The 22,397-nt window shown below is 44.4% G+C and overlaps 2 protein-coding genes across 9 annotated transcripts in view; one reads left to right on the top strand and one right to left on the bottom strand.

Annotated features, from left to right (window-relative positions):
* The window catches only part of HDGFL3 (HDGF like 3), a 73,687-nt gene extending 65,333 nt beyond the window's left edge, over positions 1-8,354 (top strand). Inside the window, exon 6 of the mRNA XM_086711706.1 lies at positions 7,273-8,354. Within this exon, the coding sequence (XP_086567832.1) occupies positions 7,273-7,278 (6 nt within the window). The 3' untranslated portion in view covers positions 7,279-8,354. The remainder of the gene's footprint in view (positions 1-7,272) is intronic.
* The window catches only part of TM6SF1 (transmembrane 6 superfamily member 1), a 57,408-nt gene that overhangs the window by 18,337 nt on the left and 16,674 nt on the right, over positions 1-22,397 (bottom strand). For 3 of the 8 annotated variants that reach the window (XM_086711703.1, XM_086711697.1, XM_086711701.1), the window contains 5 exons: positions 22,004-22,125; positions 20,132-20,236; positions 18,194-18,286; positions 17,424-17,543; positions 9,875-10,088 (listed from right to left, as the gene is read on the bottom strand). In XM_086711703.1, the coding sequence (XP_086567829.1) occupies positions 9,897-10,088; positions 17,424-17,543; positions 18,194-18,286; positions 20,132-20,236; positions 22,004-22,125 (632 nt within the window). In that variant the 3' untranslated portion in view covers positions 9,875-9,896. Of the gene's footprint in view, positions 1-2,946; positions 3,010-9,874; positions 10,089-10,618; positions 10,638-15,782; positions 15,860-17,423; positions 17,544-18,193; positions 18,287-20,131; positions 20,237-22,003; positions 22,126-22,397 lie in introns of those variants that run through there. The other 5 variants (XM_086711705.1, XM_086711702.1, XM_086711699.1 and 2 more) reach the window with 5 other exon arrangements.

The following is a 22,397-nucleotide window of genomic DNA, read 5'->3' as shown; positions in this document are numbered from 1 at the left end:
CTTTGAGACAGATGCTTTTATTATCACTATTTTACATATGTGGAAATCAGGTACAGAGAAGTTAAGCAGTTTCCCCATCATGCCGCTGATGGATGGCAGTGCTGGCATTCAGAGCCAAATAGACTGAGTCAAGAGTCCATGCTCTTAATCCCTGCGCCATACTGCCAATCATTTGAGATTCTTAAGAAAAATGGTGACATTTACGTACTACCATGCTTCCAAGAGTCCTTCACGTGGTCATGTATAGAAAGGTTTATTCATCTTTCACGGCAGCATAATACTCAGTTTTGTGACTTTCATGTGTTACTGGGCTCAGCCTCCTGCTTGCCTCCTGGCGCACATAGGCAAGAGGTCCCTGAGGGTATATAAACCCAAACTGGACACGGCAGCTCGTGAGTTCGGGTCTTTAACTCTACAAGATAATGCCAAGTTACGTTCTTAAGTGTTTGGACCGGTTTACGCACCCACCTTCAATGCACAAGTTCCCTGTGATGAACGTGTCACTGTCAAACTTGAAAGTTTTGCTCGTACAGTGAGTATAAATGATAGTCTCCACGCAGTTCTTTGACTAGTAGTGAGGTTGAGTTTCTTTTCAGATTTACCTACCACCCATGTTTCTTCTGCCATGCGGTGCTGGATTTTGCATTTTTGCCCAATTTCCTGTGGGATTTTTTGCGTTACTGATTGGTAGGACTCGCTCCTTCACATATTCTGGACTCTAACTAATGGGGTTGGTCATGTGCATTGTAGGTGCCTTCTCCACATCTGTGGCTTGTCTGATTTCTTATATACCTTTAGGTGAACAGACTTTCTCTGTTGTAGTCAAATGTCTCAAACTTCTTTTTGTGGTTAGCATTTTTCTCTTGTTTACGAAGCCTGTCCCTTTCCCAAGATCAGAAAGGTATGCTCCTGTATTTCCTTTTTTAAATCATAAAGTTTTGTTTTTAACATGCTGCTGTTTAGTCCATCTGGAATTGATGTGGGCACAGTACGAGGTAGGGTCCTGTTGCCTTTTTCCCACAGCGTCACCATTTGAACCATACCATGTATGAAGCTGTCCCTCCTTTCCTCTCTGGTCTCAGTGTCCTCTGTCATATAGGCATGGCTCTCTGTCTGGGTTCTCTGTTCAGTTCCTTTGGTCAGTACCATGCTTTTCATAGTGATAGCAGCTTTATAATGAATGCTGATGTCTCGTGGGGCCAGCAGACTGATCTTAAACTTCTTTTCAAATATGTAATAGTCACAGTCCAAGATAGAAAAGCAAAAAGGGTTTTTTTTTCTCGATGGGAGAATTTACAGCACACGTTCTGGTAAGAATGAGTCAAATGAGGAATGATCGCACAATGATCACGTAGGAAAGAGCTGCGCAAGCAGTGCTCCTCGGAAGACAAGGCACAGGACCTAGTGCACGTGCGGGGGGCTGCCCTGCTTCCCCCACTGCAGGGGGGAGGCAGGTAAGCGGGCACTAGGGGTGAGAGCTTGGAAGAGTCCTCACCTGACTGCGTCCGTTTTCTTAGGAAGCAAGGTCAGCATCTGAGGGAGGTAACGGGAAGAAGTGTTGGAATTTCGAGAGGCAGGAAATGGGACCGAGTAGGCACTTGGAAGAGGTGGAGTCCAGCTACAAAGAGAGCTGGAGACACCAGTGGTTGCCGCTGACAGGCAGCTGGTGCTGGTGTTTGCACGGACAGTTCATCCTGTGAGCACCGTTCACAACACAGTCCCCTTGACTCCTGCCTGTAAGAGGCCAAAGAAACCCCAAGTTCTTCTGACAACCTAAAATGCTTCCATAATTTTGCCCCCCAGAACGGTGACTTCAAACCATATTTGCAGATACAGTGTCCCCCCTTATCCGCAGGAGACATATTCCAAGACCCCCCATGGATGCCTGAAACTGTGGATGACACGAACCCGGCGTATGCTGTTTTTTCCTACACGCGCGCACCTAAGATACAGCTTAACGTATCAGTTAGGCATAGTGAGAGGTTAATAACGGTAACTCAGAATAAAATAGAACAGTTGTAACAATATACTGCAATAAAAGTTAAGTGAACGTGATCCCCCTCAAAATATCTTCCTGGGCGGCACTCACCCTCCCTGCTCGATGAAGGATGAGATAAAGTGAAGGCTACTGCTTCCTGACCACACTTGACCAAAGAAGGCAAAACCACCCATCAGGGGCGGGGGGGGGGGGGGGGGGGGACTGCTGCACTCCCAGTGGTTGAGAACCGCCTGCCTGAGAAATAGCCATGGGGGTGAGTGAGGTAGGGCGGAGAACGAGCTCTCTGGAGGGGAGAGCCGAGGAACTGAGGGGTCAGAGTTTTGGAAAGACCGTCTACATGGAGAGACATCCCCAGTGATTATAATATCGAATGATGGTGAGGCAGAGCTGAAATCTGTAGGGAGTGACCCCAGGGGTCCGGAAGTGACTGCAGGCAGGAGAGGGGGTGGTTCACAGCATGGACGTTCAAGGTGAGGAGGGTTGGGTGAACACCGCCTCCACCGCCGGGCCAGCAGTCCAAGAGCTGTGGCTGAGAAAAGAGGTCACAGAAGCAGCAGCACGATCCCCAGGGGGAACCTTTCTTGTGAACAAGTTGGGGGGCAGAATACCTGAGAAACGCTTGTGGGGAATATGGAGATTTGCTGGTGGCTGTGATGTCCAAGGGGCCTAGTGGAAGAGACTGCGGAACCTGGGTGGAAGCAGGAGAGTGTAAGGGACGAAGTCACAGGGGCGCCTGGGTGTCTCAGTCGGTGAAGCGTCCGACTTCGGCTCAGGTCACGATCTCACGGTTCATGGGTTCGAGCCCCGCGTGTGTCCTTCAGATCCTGTGTCCCGCTTTCTCTGCCCCTCCCTCACTCATGCTCTCGCTCTCTCTGTCTCTCAAAAGTAAATAAAAACATTAAAAAGAGGGAGAGAGAGATGAGGTCATAGACTAACATGTACTAACCTGACCGGATGAGAGTCTAGGAAGTGACATGCTCAGGAGCCCATCTGTGGTCACGGAGATAAGCCTAAGGATAGAAGGATAAAAGGCTTGATAGTCTCGAGGCGTGGGGGTGTTGAGGTCACACATATTGGTAAGGGTTCTTACTAGGAACCCACAGAGTTCTGGGGCCCCCCCTTCAGGCTCCGTCCTCACTGCTGCCAGGGGAAGCACAAAGCAGAAAAGGGCTCACGTGGAGCGTCCCTTGTCGATTCGTGGGGCACGACGTAGAGGTTACTAATCTTCACGACCCGGGTACCGTGCACTGATTGGCTCGGGGCTGCTGTATTGTTTATCCCCACGTAACAAATTACCTCAAAACTTAGGGCTTCAAGTAGCATTTATTGTCTGGCATTTTCCCCTGGATGAGGACTCCAGGCAGGCACAATTTGTTGAGTCCCTCGTCTCAGGGTCTCTCCAAGGCTGCGATTAAGGTATTAGCAGCCGCTCAAATCCTTTTGAGGCTCAGTTGGGGGTTGGTCCCCTTCCAAGTTCACTCAAGTAGTTGTTGGCAGGACTTAGGTCCTCACTAACTTTGGCCAGAGGCCCTCTAGGTTCCCTGACACATTTGCCTCTCTATAGGGCAGCTCCTACATGACAGGTAGCTTCATCAGCAAGAGAGAGAGAGAGAGAGAGAGAGCGAGAGCTTGCAAGACAGAAGCAGGGGAGGGGGTCACACAAGGGTATGAGGACCAGGAAGCAGGACTCATTGCAGTGCCAGAAAGTTGCCCATCCCCAAACTAACCACAGATAACAAAGAGATTGAAACTGGCTTGGACCAGTCAGGCTCTACCCCCCCTTTCCCCCCCCCGCTGGAGCTAGAGTCAGGTCCTCGAATCACAAGGCCACACAGAGTAGCAGGGAAGGGCAGAGGATAGAGTAAATCTTGGGAGGACACCTGCCACGATCACCATAACCACCATGTCCATGCTTTTCTTCTTCGGGCTCTGGACCCGCTTTCTTCAGCAGAGGGCCAGCAGAGGGCCAGCTACTCTTGCCCTCGAGATCGAATCCAGACTCCTTACTGCAGCACGCAGTGGCCTTCGCACTCTGGCCCCAGTTTATCTTTCCGGCTTCATCTCTCACCATTTACTCTCATTTCTTCAAAGCCAGGGGTTCGCCAAACTTTTTGGTCTCAGGACCCCCTTAATACTCTTGGAAGCAATTGAGGGCCCCAAGAGTTTTTGTTACAACCATGGATATTTATTGAATCAGGAATAAAAACAAATTTTAAAATGTTAATTTAAAAAATTTATTCATTATAAAAAATACTCATTATTTAACATAAATAACACATTTTTATGAAAAAGAACATGTTTCAGAAAGTGTTTTGTTTTGAGAAAAATGATATCGTTTTACATTTTCTTTTTTAGTTTTTATTGAATTTTTAGTACTCTCTATACCCATGGGGCTCAAACTCATGGCCCTGAGATCAACAGTTGCACACTCTACCGAGTGTGCCCCCCACGTTGTTTTACATTTTTAAAAATGTCTTTGTTTAACTTAATAGAAAGGGCTCTTACATCTGTCTCTGTACTCAGTCTCTTGCAATATGTTGTTTCAGTTGAGGTATATGAAGGAGCTGTGGCCTCACACAGACATGTAGTTGAAAGTGGAGATACGAGTGAGTATCTTAATAGTTTCTCCAGACCATTGCGAATATTCTTTGGTATTAGACCAGCTCTGTAAGTGGTAGTTTCTTAAAGGTTAGTTGCAGTGTGGAATCTGAACTTTTCTGTATTCTGTTAGTTTAAAATCCATTGGACAGTCTGGCACTTTGAATGACTTTTACCCATTTGGAAAATGCTGGTTTCCTGCATTATTTGGGTCTTCCAAATATTTCATCATGAAGTATTTTTAATCACATTTTTTAATATTTATTAATTTTGAGAGAGAGAGTGAGCGTGCGCACGGACTGGGGAGGGGCAGAGAGGGAGGGAGAGAGAGATTCCCAAGCGGTCTCTACACTGTCATCTCAGAGCCCTACTCAGGGCTTGAACTCACAGCCCATGAGATCATGACCTGAGCCGGAATCAAGAGTCAGATGCTCAACTGACTAAGCTCCCCAGGCGCCCACAATCACGTTTTTAAATATCAAGTATATCTTGTCAGAAAAACCTTCACTGGGAAATTTTGATCATGGAGGATGTAAGTTTTCCAGAATTCTAAGTTTCACTTGAAAGTTTGAATGTTATTGTTGGCAACAAATACTGCCACTTGTCTTCCTTGATGTAATAGGCTCATTTCATTTATTTCTGACAGAGTGTCTGAATAACCATAGTTTATCTGCCATCATTTTTTCAAGTGAAAATGGTGCTCCAGGGAAAGATCCTATGACTTATACTGTCTCCTAACTTCTGCTGTGTTTGGGCTGTCCTTCAGCGTTGCCTCCACCCTGCAGCCTCTTAATGTGCCTCGAATTCAGATGCCTCAAGAGAGAATCTGATTGGAGTAGTCAGCCATTGTCTGCTGAGGGTGGCTTGGCACAGAGCACGGTAGCCAGCACATAAGGAACCACTTCCGGCTGCTTCCCCAGAGACTTCCTGTCTAGTCAACACCCCGAGCTCCATGCCCAGAACGTACCATTATGATTAGCAAGATTTTTTTTTTTTTTTTTGACAGAGAGCGAGAGAGTGAGCGTGCACAAGTGGGGAGGGGTGGGTAATGGGGAGAGGGAGAGAGAGAATCTTAAGCAGGCTCCATGCCCAGCACAGAGCCAGACATGGGGCTTGATCCTAGGACCCTGAGATCATGAACTGAGCTGGAATCAAGAATTGGACACTTAAGCCCACCGAGCCACCACCCAGGTGCTCTAGCAAGATACTTTTTTGATGCACAGATGCAAATAGAGTGATTATGGTATGAGAAATTTTTAAACATGGATTCATAATTTGCTTTTAAGCACTTATTTGACAGCACCTTGTTTAAAGACCAAAAAATTCCCCAGGTCCTTAAAGTTGTGGTTATATTCTGGTACCACTGCTACTTTGTTTCGGGCATGAATTCTATTCTGATGCTGCTGTGGGACCATCTGTTCCAAAAATGTTTTTCAATGTGGATTGAGTAGTTGTTACTATGAATTTTCTACCAATGTAAACATAGATTTTATTGCTTTTCACATTGACATTAATAAAAAGACACTGTTAAATAAATGTCTTCGGTTAACAATTTTTCATTGCTTAAAATGGGTGTCTTCCTCCTTCACAAAGGAGGAAAATCCTCCAAAGGCTATAAGTATAATGTATCTAGTATTTTTGTCAATAAATAATTAGGAGTGACCAGTCCCTGTATTTTGCAAGTTCACAGATTTTAAGTAGACTTTTAATATTTTCTTAAAGTTGGCTGTCTCCTTCTGGTAGGAGCAGAGCAGGCCAAGAGAACTAATGTCTGGGATCTTGAGGTTTAGTACCTTTTCCTCTTTACTGATACGCGGTATAACGAACACATAGATTTCGGCTGGATACTTGAGAACATACCCATGAGTGAGCGCACTCCTTGCTCACAAGCAAGTTTGTTCACTCAGTGAAGGAAAAAGAATGGAAGCAAGGTGTTTTAGGAAAAATATTGGGGCCTGAGTTCCCTCTTTCGTTCATCCCTTGGGAGCATTACGAGGGGGTTAATGTATTTGGGTTAATGATGAAGAAAACAAAAATAGCCTCCCTATGAGGAAATGTAACCTGACACAATTTAAACTAGGACCCAGATTGAAACATCATTCTTTTAGGAAGTGGAAATATTTTGTCACACAGATGTGCCATCTAAATTTTAAAAGAAATCTCGACTTCCTTTCTCTTCATACGTCTTGATTCTGTTAACACTCGTTATTTCTTCCAGCCGCGTGTCCCAAGTAATTAAGTTATAATACATGATAATTTGCATACATTCCAAATGCTTATTACCTTTCTAACACTACAGTCCTCACAAAGATGGGTTATCTCAATTTCTCCATGGACTTTACCCCAGCAATACACATTGTCCTGAGTTGTATAGAGTGCACACCACTCTGGGCCCTGCCAAACAGTAGACAACGTGTGTTGTTTCCTTTTTTTTTTTTTTTTTTTTTTTCAGCGGGGCACTAAACATGCCCCAGCGCTTCCTCCAGGTTATCGAACTGACAGGTAGTAGGAAGCAAAGCCTCACGGGCTGTTCTTGCTAAGTATTATTTCCACTGCAGTACAGATTAAAATCTCAGAAAATCCCAGCTATGTACTTTATAGGTATGGATCGCTTTTATTGTTCATATCCTAAGTCATCTAAAGGCTTGTTTTCTTTCTTTTTTTTTTTTTTACAGACCTAACTACCATAACGAATGCTGCATATTAAGAGAAACCACAAGAAGGTTACACACTTGGTTGTCTAATAATCTCGGATTTGATATGAACCAACACATACTCCTTGTTGTCATTGACAGAGCCCCAGTTTGTATGTACATTATTCACACTCCTCTCTGTTGTGTTTGGGGGAAAAAAAGACATTTTAGCCTTTTTTAAGGTTATTTGATTTCATGTTATTTGGTTGCATGAAGTTGCCCTTAACCACTAAGGATTATCAAGATTTTTGCACAAACTTCTACATGTCTAGGATCCTTTTATCAAGGTGGCTGTGTTCACCATTCTCCTGCCTTGACTCCACTATCACCAGAGGCTCAGTTAAAGATAAATTAGCATTTTCTTAAAACGACCACTCCACATAATGCTTAAGGGATTTCTTCTCTGTGACAGAACCCAGGAACCGGTTCCTAAACACATAACGTTGGCATATTGAAGATAAAATTGAAATTGTCCTTCAGTTTTGAGGCCATGTGTAAAGTTTAACCATATTGTAAAATATCTATTCCGTATTAGAAATAGCTAGTCAACAGCTTATACTTCTCAAAACTCATACTGTTATGTACACAAACTCAGTTTTTATATGTGAAGTTAGTGAGTCCTTTTGTGTTATTCCAAAATAAAGGCAAGGATTTATTTTTTCCCAATGCCAGTACAATTTGAGCTAATCACTCAAGGGTGGATACTTTACATTTTAAAGCTGGAATCAGCAGTAGCCCTATGGGAAACCAGACAAAGCATTGACTTTTAAATGAACCATTGTTTTCTTTTGGAGCTAGAGTTAGAATAGTTGATACTCATCCACAAACCATTATTACGTGTACATTATTGTTGCTATTGTGATAATAGAGAATTTTATTTATTTTTCTGCCAGCTTATATTGTGAGAGCTCATTTGGTCAGTTTGGGTTTCACCAATCCTGTTATGCTTGTCCTTGGACCACCTTTCGCGTATTCGAGGTTTGTAGTTGAAAAGTTTACTGTAAAAAAAAAAATCAAAAACAAAAAAATGTATTGTTTTTACAGAATAAATTTATTGGAATGTGTACTGGGAGTAAGATTTGAGGTTGTAAACAACTACGTTAGTGTAATTTGGCTTTATATATGTAATGTGAGGTATTAATGTAATTCGTATATTAAAGCAAAAATTGTTAACAGCAAGTTGACAAGAGAATCAAGTGCAGGTGAGGGTTTTCTTTTTTTTTCTTTTCCTTTTTTTTTTCTTTTTTTTGAACATCGGGGTTTTAGGTTTTTTGTAAACATGGGGGAGGGAGAGGAATGGCTACATGATGGCTTGCACGTCTCAGATACTATTTACCAGCTCAGTGGACCCTAAATGCGCACACTTGACATTATCCATGCGTTGACTTGGACTCTGTTTTCTTTTTGTTTTCTTATTTTGGTGAAGAGCTAAATAAATAACATGAAGAGAAAATGTGAGAAGTTCTAAGAGCCCAGGGCCATTGACGATGGTGGTGGTGATGGGATTACGATTATGGCAGCCAAGGGTATGAAAGCACCAGTCTACCTACCCCTCTAAGGCTCTGAGAAGGCGGCTAGTATTTCTGGTTTGTTTCTCTCATGTAGCAAATTGTAATTTTTCTCTATACTCATCATTCCAGATATGAAAAGTTCATTAAAAGATACTAGGGATGCCAATCCAGTTCTTTTTCCTTGAAGAGTACTTCTTAACTTTGAATATTTTACTTTAATTGTAAATTAGTGAAATGTAATCAGTTCCTCAAAAGTCCTGTTCATTGCTCACACTAAAGCATAAGGAGAATGTAGCTGACATTTTGAATTGGAACATGTAACTGACAGATTTTTAGAATAAAAATCCTAAAGACTACAAAACTGCTTTTGGAAAAAAAATACAAAATGTTTCAAATTCGTTAAGATTTGTTTTCATAAAAGGCCAAAAATAATTTATTAAAAATATACACAGAAATACAATAAAAATATTTCCAGTCACCAATAAAACAGGTATTCATTAAGGGTACTGATAAAGTCACCGATCCCTCCTTAGCCATTTAGACTCACAAAAAATTTTTTATTAAAAGCAGTGTTTATAACAGCAGTGAATAATATACTTTCCTTGGGAAAACATTTGTCAAATAACATTTTAAAATAATGTGATAATTTGCTTTTTATATTGAGGTTGATAATGATGCATATATATCTTATATGCAAAAAGTATTTCTCCTGAATGTATCTGCTGTTCTAAATTCCTTAATATGCACAGGCCATATTCACTTCTGAATAGTTTCATTTTCGTGCTCACTATTGTAGGAGCTAAATTGTATATGTTTACAGTTATATTTAATATGTGCAGACAGAATATTGAAATAGATGGTCAAGTTACTCACAAATAATTTTGAATAGATTTCTTTAAACTGTTTCTCAACTTCACTTATCCTTCAAGAGAAGAAAATTTACCCACACAATACCATGTGAGAGCTCACACATAACAGTGCGGAGCCCGAATTTACATATTTTTAAGTATTGCTGTGTGGGAAGGGAGTAAAATGGGACAGAAGATCAGTACCAGGAATAAAAGTCAGTCATGTAGAGAGGAAGAAATAATACTTTTATTCAACTTTTTCATCTGCCTTTGTTTTTATAAAGAACTCTGGTTTGTAGATACAACGATAGGCCAAGAGCTGAGGAAGAACTCCATATGCTATGTTTAACGCTAGAAAGAGGCTTTTCGCTTCTTCAGGGACTCTGTAGACATAAGCGGTTCTAGCATGAAGAGAAGCACCGATGTGAGAAAACTGAGCCTGTTGCATTTAAAAAAAAGGGGGGGAGGTCAGCATGAGCTCTGTGTTCAGTCGGATTCACAACGTGTTCCGGACGATTCATTCAGACCATGTTTCCTGTGCCCTCAAAACCAGTACTTTCAAACAATCCACAGTCTTCAGGATTTCACTGAATTCAGGACCAGTCTTAATGTAACGACTCAAAGTATACCTTCCTTAGCTTGGCTTTATCATGCCATGCAGTGCCCCTTACCCAACATTAGTGGCTCAATTTAAAAGAAAAACTGAACAAAATCTCCGTTTTGTTTTTTGGTTTTTTTCCCCCTGATTTGCATTCTGGAGATCCTAAACACTCAGGCACTCAGTTGTGGCTTACTAAGTGTGTTCGGCAAAAATGAAGGAAGTACAGAGCTTAGAAAGCAAAAATATTTTTATATAGCCATTTAAAGAGAAGCAATGGGGACCTCAGCTTCATTAATCAGTCTTTTCACCTATTCCTTGGAACAAGAGCCCAAAGCCCTTCATTACATGTTTTTTGTTTACTTCTTCACGTTTTTGTTGCTTATGCAACTTTAAAAACTACTAAGGGTTGTTTCGTCGGTAAGGTTGTTACCAACGTGGGTGAGGGTAGGATTATGGTTGCTCTTCATAAAATGGCATGTGTACATGCAGGCGACCTCTTCATATCAAGTTCTCCTTTATTTAGTACAGCTTGTCACCATAACCTGAGACCAGTTTCCCATTTGTACTTAAGTACTTGTTCATAACATACATTCAGAATGTATCTTGTTTGATACTTTTCATAAGCACAGGGAAAAACTGTATTAGAAAACGCTTCTGTGTGAGGATTTCCTCAGCATTCTCATGTCCTTACAGAACACAACCCTGCAGTGTGTGTTTTCATATCTTACTGAAATCCACGCTGTACGTGAATAAAGGACTGGAAATCTAAATATAAGAAGTGATGAATTATTAGTTCATCAGGATCAAAGTGGAAAGAAGTCACAGAATCCAAGAATGAAAAATTAAATAATTCGCTTTAAATACATACAAGCTATCTTACATTTCCTTCCGTATGAAACCAGTTTATTCTGCGAAGTGGTTAACAGACAAAATTCGGCTTTTCCATGACAAATAAAGGATGAGCTTTCACAAGTGGCACTTGTATGGATTTGTGTCCATTGCAGGTATTTTAACAGATTGCTGCTACGTCCTGGGACCTCTGGTACAGTCTCGCTACTCTCTGGAGATAAGCGGTCAGTGTGATGTGTCGCGAGGACCACAGAAATAGCCTGTGTACGCCCTCCGCCTCGTGCTCCACGAGGCTCGGCAAGGGCTCTGCCCTCAAGCACGCGTCCCCCAGAGCAGGTGCCGAGCAGAGCCCAGCAGATGGGAAGCGTCCCATCTGCTGGGCTCTGAAGACAAGACCTGGAGAGTCCGGGGCCTTCGAGAGGCTGCCCGGGGGGCTGCTCTTGTACAGTCTTGGGAACACGGAGCAGGAGCGTGGCCCCTGTCGTTAACCCTACTTTTCCCTAGAGCCTCTTCTGAACAGCAGTGATTTTCTGAATTAATATAACCAAACTTCTGGACTAGGGGCCAGGTTTGAACCTTGATTTTCAAAAATGTGGGTTTGGTGTCTCTATAGACACATGTACTACGTCACAAAAGTCACCACGTTCGGGGAAGTGCCGACCGTTCTTTGAGAGACTGAGTGATACGAGCAGTCGTACCTACTTGCACAGGGGAACCTGCACCAAGTCAGTGATTCCGTAGGCTCTCTTCCTGCACTGACCAGTGCAGTTAATACCTCATTTTCAAAATCAGCAAAAATCATTGGCAGCATTCCAAAATGGTCATGTCCTTAGAGTAGACTGTAAGCCCACCGGGCAGGTACTGTGTCTAATGTTTTGTGTGGCGCCTCTCGCATTGTTAGAGCTCAATAAACGTTAATCAATAATGGTCTTGTGACTGTCAAAATACAAACAGCTTCCGCAAAGCATTTCTCTATTTTTATACCTATTTCCGTAGGCCTCCTTTCTCCAGAATCCTCTAACGAGGGCCCAAGCCCAGAGCCCAGTGTTGTGCAGTTTCTAATGGGTGTGTTGCTGGTGGCCACGCCTTTCCGCTGAGTGAGCACCCAGCCACAGCTTCCTCCCCACGCACACGGTGTCCAGTGCCCGGCTTCTGAAGTTTCAGAGAAACCTCAGCCTCCCCTGAGGACAGTTTCCTTCCTAAGCACGGGGCTGCTAAGGGCCTGCACGGTGTCTCGTGGGTCCTGTTCCCGCCGGCACACAAGGCCTCCTGACGGCAGGACTCAGAGCTCAGCCGGGCACCTGGTGCTGGGTCGGTGGCTCAGTTGGCCTGGGGCTGCTGAACCAACTGTCACCCAGGGTGACAGGTGCAACCTGTAGAGCCCAGAAATGTCTGCAGAATTCAGTGATGTGAGGTGGAGTCTCTCATCATCTTTCTTATCATTCTAAATCTGTTTTCACCTCGAACGAATTTAAAAGATCTGCTTTGACTTTTTTTTTTAAAGAAATGGATGATTGGGATGGAAAACGAGGCAATAAAGGCAAAGAACGGTTACATTTTAATAGCTCTCTTTTCTTATATTTATAGAGACAGCCTGGAAAGGATGACTAAAAAGTCACAATCTCGGTTCCAGAAGGAAGAGCTGAAAGTATTATGTGTCCACATGAGTATCACAGGCCAAAACTAATGTGAACATTGGGGCAACAGCCAGGCTATTTGGCCGATACAGCAGAAGTAGCTAATCCAGAACTGTGTTATTTTTTAGGGTTTTCTGAGCAGCACAGTCCAGTGGTTAAGAATTCTGAATCTGGAACCATACAGAGTGCCCAGTCCCAGCTGTACCACAAGCCAGCAGTATGACCCTGGGTTAGGTATGTAACCTCTCTGGCTTCCTCATCTGTAAAAGTAGGATAATAAGGGCACGTTGCTGTGCCGGTGCAATGAGATGATCTTTGTGAAGTGCTTAGGAGAGTGGCAGGTGAATTCCCTGCCCATGACCTGGGGTTCTGCTTGGCTGAGAACTCAGGTGGGCTCTTCGTTTTCAGATCCCCTTGCTGACCTGCTGACAATTTTAAGACTGTCTCCACCAAAGGATAATCATGTGAAGACTTTACACCCAAAGTCTAACCTCGATACTAATTAAAGGTGTATCGTGATGAATTACACTGGAAGCAAATTATTAAATAGGACTTGCATTAGTATCCCAGCTATCCACATGCTTCCTAAATCTTTTAGATATTTCCTAAAGGTTTCCATGGGGGGGTGGGGGGGTGGGGGGACAAAATTCGCCTCCAGCAGAGTCAACTCTACAAACCATATTATCCACAGATAAGCTTCCAGACCCTCGTGTGAGGAGGTCCGTGGCACCCGCATGGCCGGGGAGTCTGCGCAACAAGCGGGAAGGGCCTGGCTGAAGCAGGGCTGTTGTGTTTCCATGGGTGTTGCTGGGTGCGTGACAGGCTCCCTGCCAGGCCTGCCGTGAGTCTGTCCCAGGGCTTCCTCCCAGCATCCTTGATGCTTAGGTAATAATGTCCACACATTACCATTTAGGTACTAACATCCACAGATGGCCACAGATTAATGAATGAATCTTCTGAGCAGCACAAGGCATTTCTAGACTCCTACTGGGAATCTTCTACCAATAAGAGGAGGAGCACCAAAAATCTGCAGCTCATTCTGTGCCAGGCACCGTTCTAAGCCTCTTACATGTATTATTACCTCACGTGATCCTCAGCAGCTCTATGACAAAGGTCCTGTATGATCCTAACTTTACAGAAGAGGAAACCGAGGTAGCCAAGGTCACGAGCCCATCAGTGACAGTCTGAGCAATGAGCCAGTCTGTCTCCAGAGCTCATGCTCTTAACCATCTTGACTATATTGGCTCTGATTGTTTTCTTTTAATTTCCAGTGATATTTTAGCAGAGAACAATTGTTCAGTTGCTAGAAAGTACTAATATATAAGTGGGTCTGAGCAGCCTATTTCAAACTAGATTTGCAACTTTAATCCTACGTAAGAATTTTATATGAAGAGACACTTGGGTTCTGAATAAGTCCCCACTGGAACTCTTTGGTGTAAAAAATGTGTCGTGGTTTGATTTGATTTTGTTTTCTTTTACTTTCTGATGGATATTTCAATTTCTGAAGGCAGGAGATTTGGCAGATTCCTCCATGATCTGAAGGCAGGGGCTCAATAACTAACATGTTTTTCACTGACTTGTACTGACCTAGGAATTTTTCAAAGATTTGTTTTCCTTATTAAATCACATAGACTCCTGGGAGTTCACTAGGCCTTTCAAGAAATGCAGGTTTTGATCAAGTTAGGGGGTTGGGAATGCACAAAACCCCTAAATGAGGAATGGTCGTTTTAGCAAGCTAGGGATGTTAGTCGGGGTTATGGAGGGTGTTTTCTGTGATGAATGTGTCACCCTCCCAAGGCGAGAATTCATTTCATGAGCAAGTATTGGCTAGGTAGGAAACAAATCACGTAACAAATTCAGCATTCTCATCGCGTGCACTGTTGTGTTATGATTTGTAACTGTTCCTTAGGCTGAGCTCTCTGAATATGTAAATACTAAAGCCAAGCCAAGAGTCATGGAAATGTCAGACACAACAGTTCTCGGATGCCAGCATTCTACTGGGTTGGGAGAAACATCCTTCTGACATTGACAGGATCTAGTCTGTAGCCTCCAGCTGCCTTGTCCGAGTGGGCAGTGACGGATGAGCCCAAGGGCTCCTGCGAGGCCTGGGGGTCTGGCTGAAGCTGCTGACTGCGGCCCGGGGCTCTGCCATCCACACTGCCCTTCCCAGAACCACCCGGCTGGAGTCGCGGGTGCCTGTCTGCAAGCTTAGCCCTCCCCAGCAGGTACAACCCAGGGTTAGCCCTAGTGCCCCAGGTTCAAGCACCCACTTGCCCCCAAGGTATGACCTTCCCAAGCCTCTTGACTGCTGACTGCCCACGTGACTGGGCCTTGACCTACTTTTCCTGCCTCTTCCTCCACTTGTCTCCCGAGACTTGACTGGGTCCTACACCTGGCCTCCCTTTGTCAGCCTCCTAGATGATGACACCCTGTGTTCCTGCGGCGGGGGGCAGACCAAGCAAGGCACAGGACACACAGAGGAAATCCGATCGTGTCCAACCCTGAGCAAGCTGATGATCCTCGAAGAGAGGGGGCCGGTAAGAGTGAGCTGAGCGGGAGCCCTCTCCGGGGGAACTCAGGAGAACGCAGCCAAGAAAACCCAGGCCAGGGCTCACCCTGCCCTCTGGCCTGCTGCACCCCTGCCCAGCCTGACAGCCCACAGAGCCCGCTCACGTGTGACTGCCTCCCACCCCCCGCCCCCCCCCCCCGAGGCTCTCCAGCGCCTCCGTGCCCATATGAAGTCTTGCCTTGTGCTCACTGCTTGAGCCATGCCACTACCATGGCTCGCTGCTTGCAGGAGAAGAGAGAGAACAGTAGAGAAGAAGATGGGCTTTGGGGTCAGACAGGATTCCGTGCCCCTATTCCCCTATTCTGCCTGCCGTTTAGTAACTGTGACCCAGGCGAGTAACAAGCTGTCCTCAGCCTCAGCTCTCTTAGCTTTTAAGAAATCTGCAGGGAGGATGCTGTGTGTTCACTGCACGGTTCCAGGGCACGGGCACACGGGAGTGCTGTGGGTTCACTGCACGGTTCCAGGGCACGGGCACACAGGAAGACCGCCTCTGTCTGCTTCCGTTGCAGCCGAGGTGGTGCCAGACCTGGCTGTGGAAACTCTCCCACATGATCATCTTTGCACAAGCAAGAAATAAAACTTTAGTGTGTTAAGCCACTGAGTATTTGCTACCCCGGCAGAGCGCACAGCCTGTCCCTACCCAAGTAGGTAAGTAGAGCACAGCCTGCTTTGCCTCACCCAAGTTAGAGGAGAGCTCAGACCAGTGCAGGGCAGTGGGCTGGAACTCACTGGGGTTTGAGGGTTACTCTGGAGACAGGACCAATGACCTAGTGATGGGCTAGAAGGTAGGGGTGAGGGAATGGGAAGGAGCTGCTGAAAGCGGGGGAGGATCTGTTTGCAGGCCGCGGTGGGGAGACAGCGGGTGTAGGAGGGTCAGGAGTCCTGTTGCATTTAGACACTAACTCCGAGATAGCCGCGTGAAAACACGGAGTTTGGGATTAGGTATAGGAGTCTGGGGACAGCTGGAGCTAAAGACAGAAAATTGGAAGTCAGCTTATAGTATTGAAAGATATGGAAATAAAGACCTCTTCAGAGGTCTGCTAAGAGGGTAAATCTTGGTTCTCTTCCCCTTCAGTCCTCCAAGGAAAGAACAGGAACCCTTGCTCTGGATGCTGCATCAGCTTTTTTGATACTAATATTCTAATTCTGTAATTAAGAATTACCTCAGGGGTGTCTGGGTGGCTCAGTCAAGTGTCCAACTTCAGCTCAGGTCATGATCTCGCAGTTGATTCGTGGGTTTTAAGAAAATTTTTTTAAAGACCTCAGACTGGAAGGATTTAGCCCAAAGGATTAACCCATAAATACCGTAGCTGTTTTTCCACCCTGTAAATTCTAAAGTGTTCTTTTGCCATCCCAGTTACTATAACCAGGAGCATAATTAGCCATACATGCTGACAGTTTCCGGATGAACCTCATTCTTAGGCCAGCTTGAAAAGAGCAAGATGCAGAGAATGATTTTAAAAAGATGAATTCGTTTGTTATTGTTTTTATTTATAGTAAGGGGGGGGAGATAAAATCATTTAATAATTTTCTTCCTTGTTCCTAAGATCAGTTTGTTTTGCTAGTTATCTTGTAAAAATGTGCTTTGTATAATAATACAATTTCCTAGATAAATTTATTCCAGTTCAATGAAATAAGCATTCACTCTAGGGCAGGGACTTGGCTAAGTCGCAAGAGGAAAGAATGGAACTTTCTCCAAACCCATTTCCCTGGTTCGGGATACCGTCCTGTAACAGAATTCTGAAGTCTTAACTTTAGATAGGCATCTTAAAGATAACAGCTCTCAAGTATTTTTGTTCAGAGCCTGGGGAAGGGTCCTGGAAGGCTGTGGTGGCACCTGCTGGGTATGTGACCTTGGACAAATCATGTAACCTCACTGGGCCTCAGTTTCCTCATCTGTATAACTGGATGGCACAGCAACCATCACATATCTAGTTACTGTGAGATTTAAATAAAATGCACGTGCAGAAACGTCTTCCAAAGAACCATAAAACGAAAGGGGATGTGTCTAGTAACTATTTCCTACTCCTTAAACACCAAGCAGAGATGTTTTGCAGATACTCAACAATGACAGCCAAATCCCCAGCGAACTTTCTTAATAGAGCGTGTTTTGGGTACCTGGGCTAGACCTCCAGCATGTATCAGTGTCACGTCAGGCATCCAGGAACATCCAGGAACCACTAAGCCGTAAAGCGCAATCACAAAGTAAGGGACAGAATAGAACAGGTATGCCAGCATCTGTGTTGAACAGAGAAAGAACACCGTCAGCAAAGTAACAGTTAACCGCACACGACGAAAAGTACAAGAGATTGAACGTTTCTAATTCCCATCTCCTACGTGGATCCACATGCTCCCATTCTTCTTTGTTTTTCTTTTTAATGTTTGTTCATTTTTGAGAGGAAGAGAGAGAGCGGAGGAGGGGCAGAGAGAGGAGACACAGAATCCGAAGCAGGCTTCAGGCTCTGAGCTGTCAGCACAGAGCCCGATGAGGGGCTTGAACCCATGAACTGTGAGATCATGACCTGAACCCAAGTCGGATATTTAACCAACTGAGCCACTCGGGTGCCCCCACATGTCCCCATTCTTCAAGAAAGAAAATTAACATTAGAAAAATCTGAGGCTTGGGGCGCCTGGGTGGCTCAGTCGGTTAAAGCATCCAACTTCAGCTCAGGTCATGATCTCACAGTCCGTGAGTTTGAGCCCCACGTCAGGCTCTGTGCTGACAGTTCGGAGCCTGGAGCCTGCTTCAGATTCTGTGTCTCCCTCTCTCTCTGCCCTTCCCCTGCTCGTGCTCTGTCTCTCTCTGTCTCAAAAATAAATAAAAACATTAAAAAATTTTTTTCTTTTAAAAAGAAAAAGAAAAATCTGAGGCTTCATAACTACTTGACCTGGATTTTAGGATAAGCAGCAGGATCCTTTAGATAGGGCTCTTGAAATTGTGTATAAAATCGGCAGAGCTCAGCTGGGCAATCCAAAGCAATCTGAGAAGAAAAACGAATTAATTATAAAGTCATACTCCCATCTGATTCTTATGGTTTGCTGATAAGGCTAAACGTTCCAAGTACAGCCACAAGCTGTTCAACAAAAACTGTGTGTTGTAGAAGGTCATCAGTAAAAGGGAACGAAAAGAAAGTCTACAGATCTACTCTGAGGACGTGAAGGAGAGTTAGGAGAGGAGCAGGAAATGGCTAATGCTCTGTTCTTGCTACCTTCTGAGGACTCAGCTTAAGGATCTAGACTTCAGCAGCCAAAGCACAGCTCACGCTGGATTACCAGTTTCACTTCCTGGAAATCACTGGCCCACTCTTAAGAAAAGCCCATTCGTGTTCACACCAAATTCATCTTACTGTGCTTTGCAATATTCTAAAAATAGCATCCTCCTCCCTCCAGCAAGTGCCTCAGAGTATATGGCCTTTAGGGGCAGTAAAGGATAAGGATTTAAAAGCAGAGTCCTGTGTGAAGCCACATCGTGTGTCCACTTTGAAAGGAAACACAGAACAAAGTGTCTCTGGCACATTACGGGGTCCCCTCTGAGTCACTGCCCTCATGCATCGCCCCTCCCGTCCGCAGCCATGAATGTTGTCCCACCTAGATCACATCCATGGACACAGACCAGTGGCAGAGTTGGTAAAAATGGACCCCAATTTAAAAGCCCGTCTGCCTAAGCCCCGCCCACCGAGTGTGCAAACACCCACATGCACACATTTTTCTCCTGTGTGAGAACAGCTGGGGCTCGTTTTGTTGTTCCTGTGTTTCTTTTCACATTGGGAACGACAGCAAACTAAAGAACAGTTTTGGGGGTGCCTGGCTGGCTCAGTCGGTAGAGTTTGCGACTGTTGATCTTGGGGTCGTGAGTTCACGCCCCACATTGGGCATGGAGATTACTGCAGAAAAAAACCAAAAGTTTAACTGCTCTGTGGTCTGAGTAAAGCCTTGCTTCTTTGCATTTCTTCCCTGGGCCACTCCTCCCGTCAGCAGATGCTACTGCAGGAAATGTCTGCTCTCCTGATAGAGACAGCTCTTAAGACAGCCTCTCGCGCTGATCCCAGCCAGCAGCACAGGACCCCAAGACAGTCAATCAGCTACAGCAGCTCACACTTGGCTCCCCAACTGTTGTGCAATGCCAGCAGCCTTAGGGCAGTAACTGCCACTGACGATGCGTATAATTATCCGTATCATTCCGGCCACTTTTATTTCTTTCTGCTAAAAACAAATCACGAAACTGGGGCATCACCAAGGATCATCTATTGATAAAAAGAGTAACACCAACCGTTTCCTGAACACTTACCACGTATAGGGTCCTCTGTACGTGTTTTGATGTCTATTATCTTATTTAATCTTCAACCCAATACCATTAGGTAGGTATTGTTATTTTATAGCGAAAGGAACTGAGGTCAAGGACCCTAAGTCATTTTCCGAAGGCCATACAGCAGGTAAATAGCCAAGATTCTAACTCCTTCTAGGGACCTTCCTCAATCCCTGAGAACACAGCCTTACCGGACTCTTCAGGTATCACCCTTCCCAAAGACATTTACATCAGAATCAGAAACATTCAAACCAAAAGAATGAAACTCTAATGGCTAATTTTTCAGGCACCCTAAAACGGGGGAAGGAAGAGACCCCTGGGTGGGGCTTAATCCAGGGACCCGAAGGAGGTGGCATCCAGGGACCAGGCAGGGGCCACCCTGGAGGGAGGAAGGCCTGGGGGTGACCCCCACAGGTGGGAGTGGCAGCAAGCAGGGTCAGGCCTCCAGACTCTAGAAAGTCTGATTAAATATGTATTTCTCTCTCTTTTTTTTAATGTTACTTTGATCTGTTACACTTACCAAGCCTCTGAACAGACAGAATCCAGTTGCCAGGAGGAGACACACGACCAGCATTAAATCAAATGGTCTTCTCAGCAGGTCCTTTGCTTGCACTTCTTGAACGACCTAAAATAGAGTTTGTAACCCATGAGCAGGCCCAAAGCGCCAAGAAAGAGTCTGAGGTCTACTGAAGCAGGAGGGCTGAGATGCTGGACAGGGAGGGATTCATATCCTAAACCACTAGGCACATAAGTTAGGAAAATCATGTTCCTCCTCTCAGCTTCCAGATTACTCATCTGTGAAATGAGGAGATTGGGCCAGGTCACCTTGAAGTTTCCTTCTAACTCTAGGAGTCCTTAAAGTTTTCTTGAGATAGCAGTTTTGTGATTATCATTATATGAGATACGGTCATTTTAAAAGTAAGGTAAACCATAAACCCATCACACTATATACGTATACATATATGTCAATTTCTGTATATATACACATATATATATATATATACACATACATACACCGCATTTATATTTTACAAAATTATGACTTTATGTATAAATAATTTGACATAATTTGAGTGTTCTTTTGACATTCAACATCTACCTATATTATGAGCACTTTGCCACATTATTAAAAACTCTCCTAAAACTTTTAAAATCATGTGGAAACAACATATTGTAGCCATTCTCTCACGGGTGGATATTTATGCGTTTTCACCGTTAATGTGACGTTGAACAATTCTGTACATAAGTCTTAGCATCTCTCTGATGATTTTCTGAGGGTAGGGCCTTAGACGCAGAATTTAAGGGGTTAAATATTTCAAGGCTGATAAACACTGCCAAATTGCTCTGCAGAGCGATTCTGAATTTATTCCTATCAGCACTGTGTGACCGTGTCCATTTCTCCCTGGCCACCACTGTGTTTTAACATTTAAAAAATGATCATGAACAGTTGTATGTGTCTTATGACATGAACACTCCATTGAGGCACTGACATGGGGACTTTAAAAGCAGCAGAGCCCAAGGCTATGGTTCCTGCTTGCTTTTTCTTTTTGGCTACCCCCTGGTTCCTCAAAAGGATGTAAGGGAACAGAAGCCAGCAGTGCCCCAACCTGAGTTTACTCAGCAGGTGTCTACTTGTTTACAAATGAAGTGTTTGCAAATCACAATGGATGTTAATGAATTCTACGTAAATCTTACAGTAAAATGAGTGTGAGTAATCACGGTCTGATTATCTCTGGTAATTCATGTTTTCATATATCATTTCGCTTAAAGAATCTTGCCTGAGGATTTAATACCTATAAAAAGGAAGAGAAACTTAGAAAGACGTTACTACCTTGGAAATGAAGACCTTAACAGAGTACCCCCTCCCCCCCCCCCCCCGCCCCCAGCCAGTACTGTTTCACTTCAACCACCTTGGCTGTGAATGGGAGGGGTCTCAGAAGACGTCATGGAGCCAGTCTCCACGTGCCTGGATCTCTGGGTAAATCACACCCTGTGGCTGTGTGTGCTACCTTGAATAGCAGCATCTCTCCAGCCTCCCCTTGGGACAGTACATGCACTGGCATCTCTGAAAGAGGGGCCCGGATGCTCAAATGCCAGGCCATAAACAGCCTCAGACAAACCACACACGCCATGCACTAATGCAGCATCTGATGGGAACAGCCGGTATGGACCAACAGCACGGCCTGGCCCACTGAAGCAGATGTCTGAAGCAGACAGAAACACCCTCCCTTGCCACTGTAACTAAGGCGTGACCGATGCACAGAATCGATACAGTCAAACCAGCTGCCCCAGATGCTCCCGTCCACGGAGGCGTGGTTCAGTGCAATCACCAGGAGATGTGAGTGAGCCCTGTGCGCTTGGGAACAGGTTACAGTTAACGTAATAAAATCACCTTTGAGGGATAATTATAATTTTCTGACGGCTGACTATAGATTCTGAAACCAGCCCAGACAGGAAGACATGTGTATGGTATGCTTAAGAAGAAAGCAGGGCAAATGCGTGTTCCATACTTCCCTATTTAAAAGAAAGAAAGAAAAAGTCAAAAGTTTGCCACAAGCACGTGTAAACACAAGCAACATTTAGGATACCGCCCCACCTCAAGCCGTCTAAAATTGTGCTGGGGACCAGGTAATATTCTTAAATGAGACACACACACAAAAAACCAAACAAAAAAACAGGTCAAATTAAAACTATCAGGTGCTTTTTAACAGGCACATTCTATCCACTGTATTTTTAAAGTATATTTAATATAATGCCCTGATTTCTTGCGCATGTAAATTACCTTT

The sequence above is a fragment of the Puma concolor genome, chromosome B3 (assembly GCF_028749965.1).
Source record: "Puma concolor isolate L17-30 chromosome B3, mPumCon1.1.hap2, whole genome shotgun sequence".
In the NCBI taxonomy this organism is placed as follows: domain Eukaryota; kingdom Metazoa; phylum Chordata; class Mammalia; order Carnivora; family Felidae; genus Puma; species Puma concolor.
This window is presented reverse-complemented; position numbering and strand designations above follow the sequence as displayed.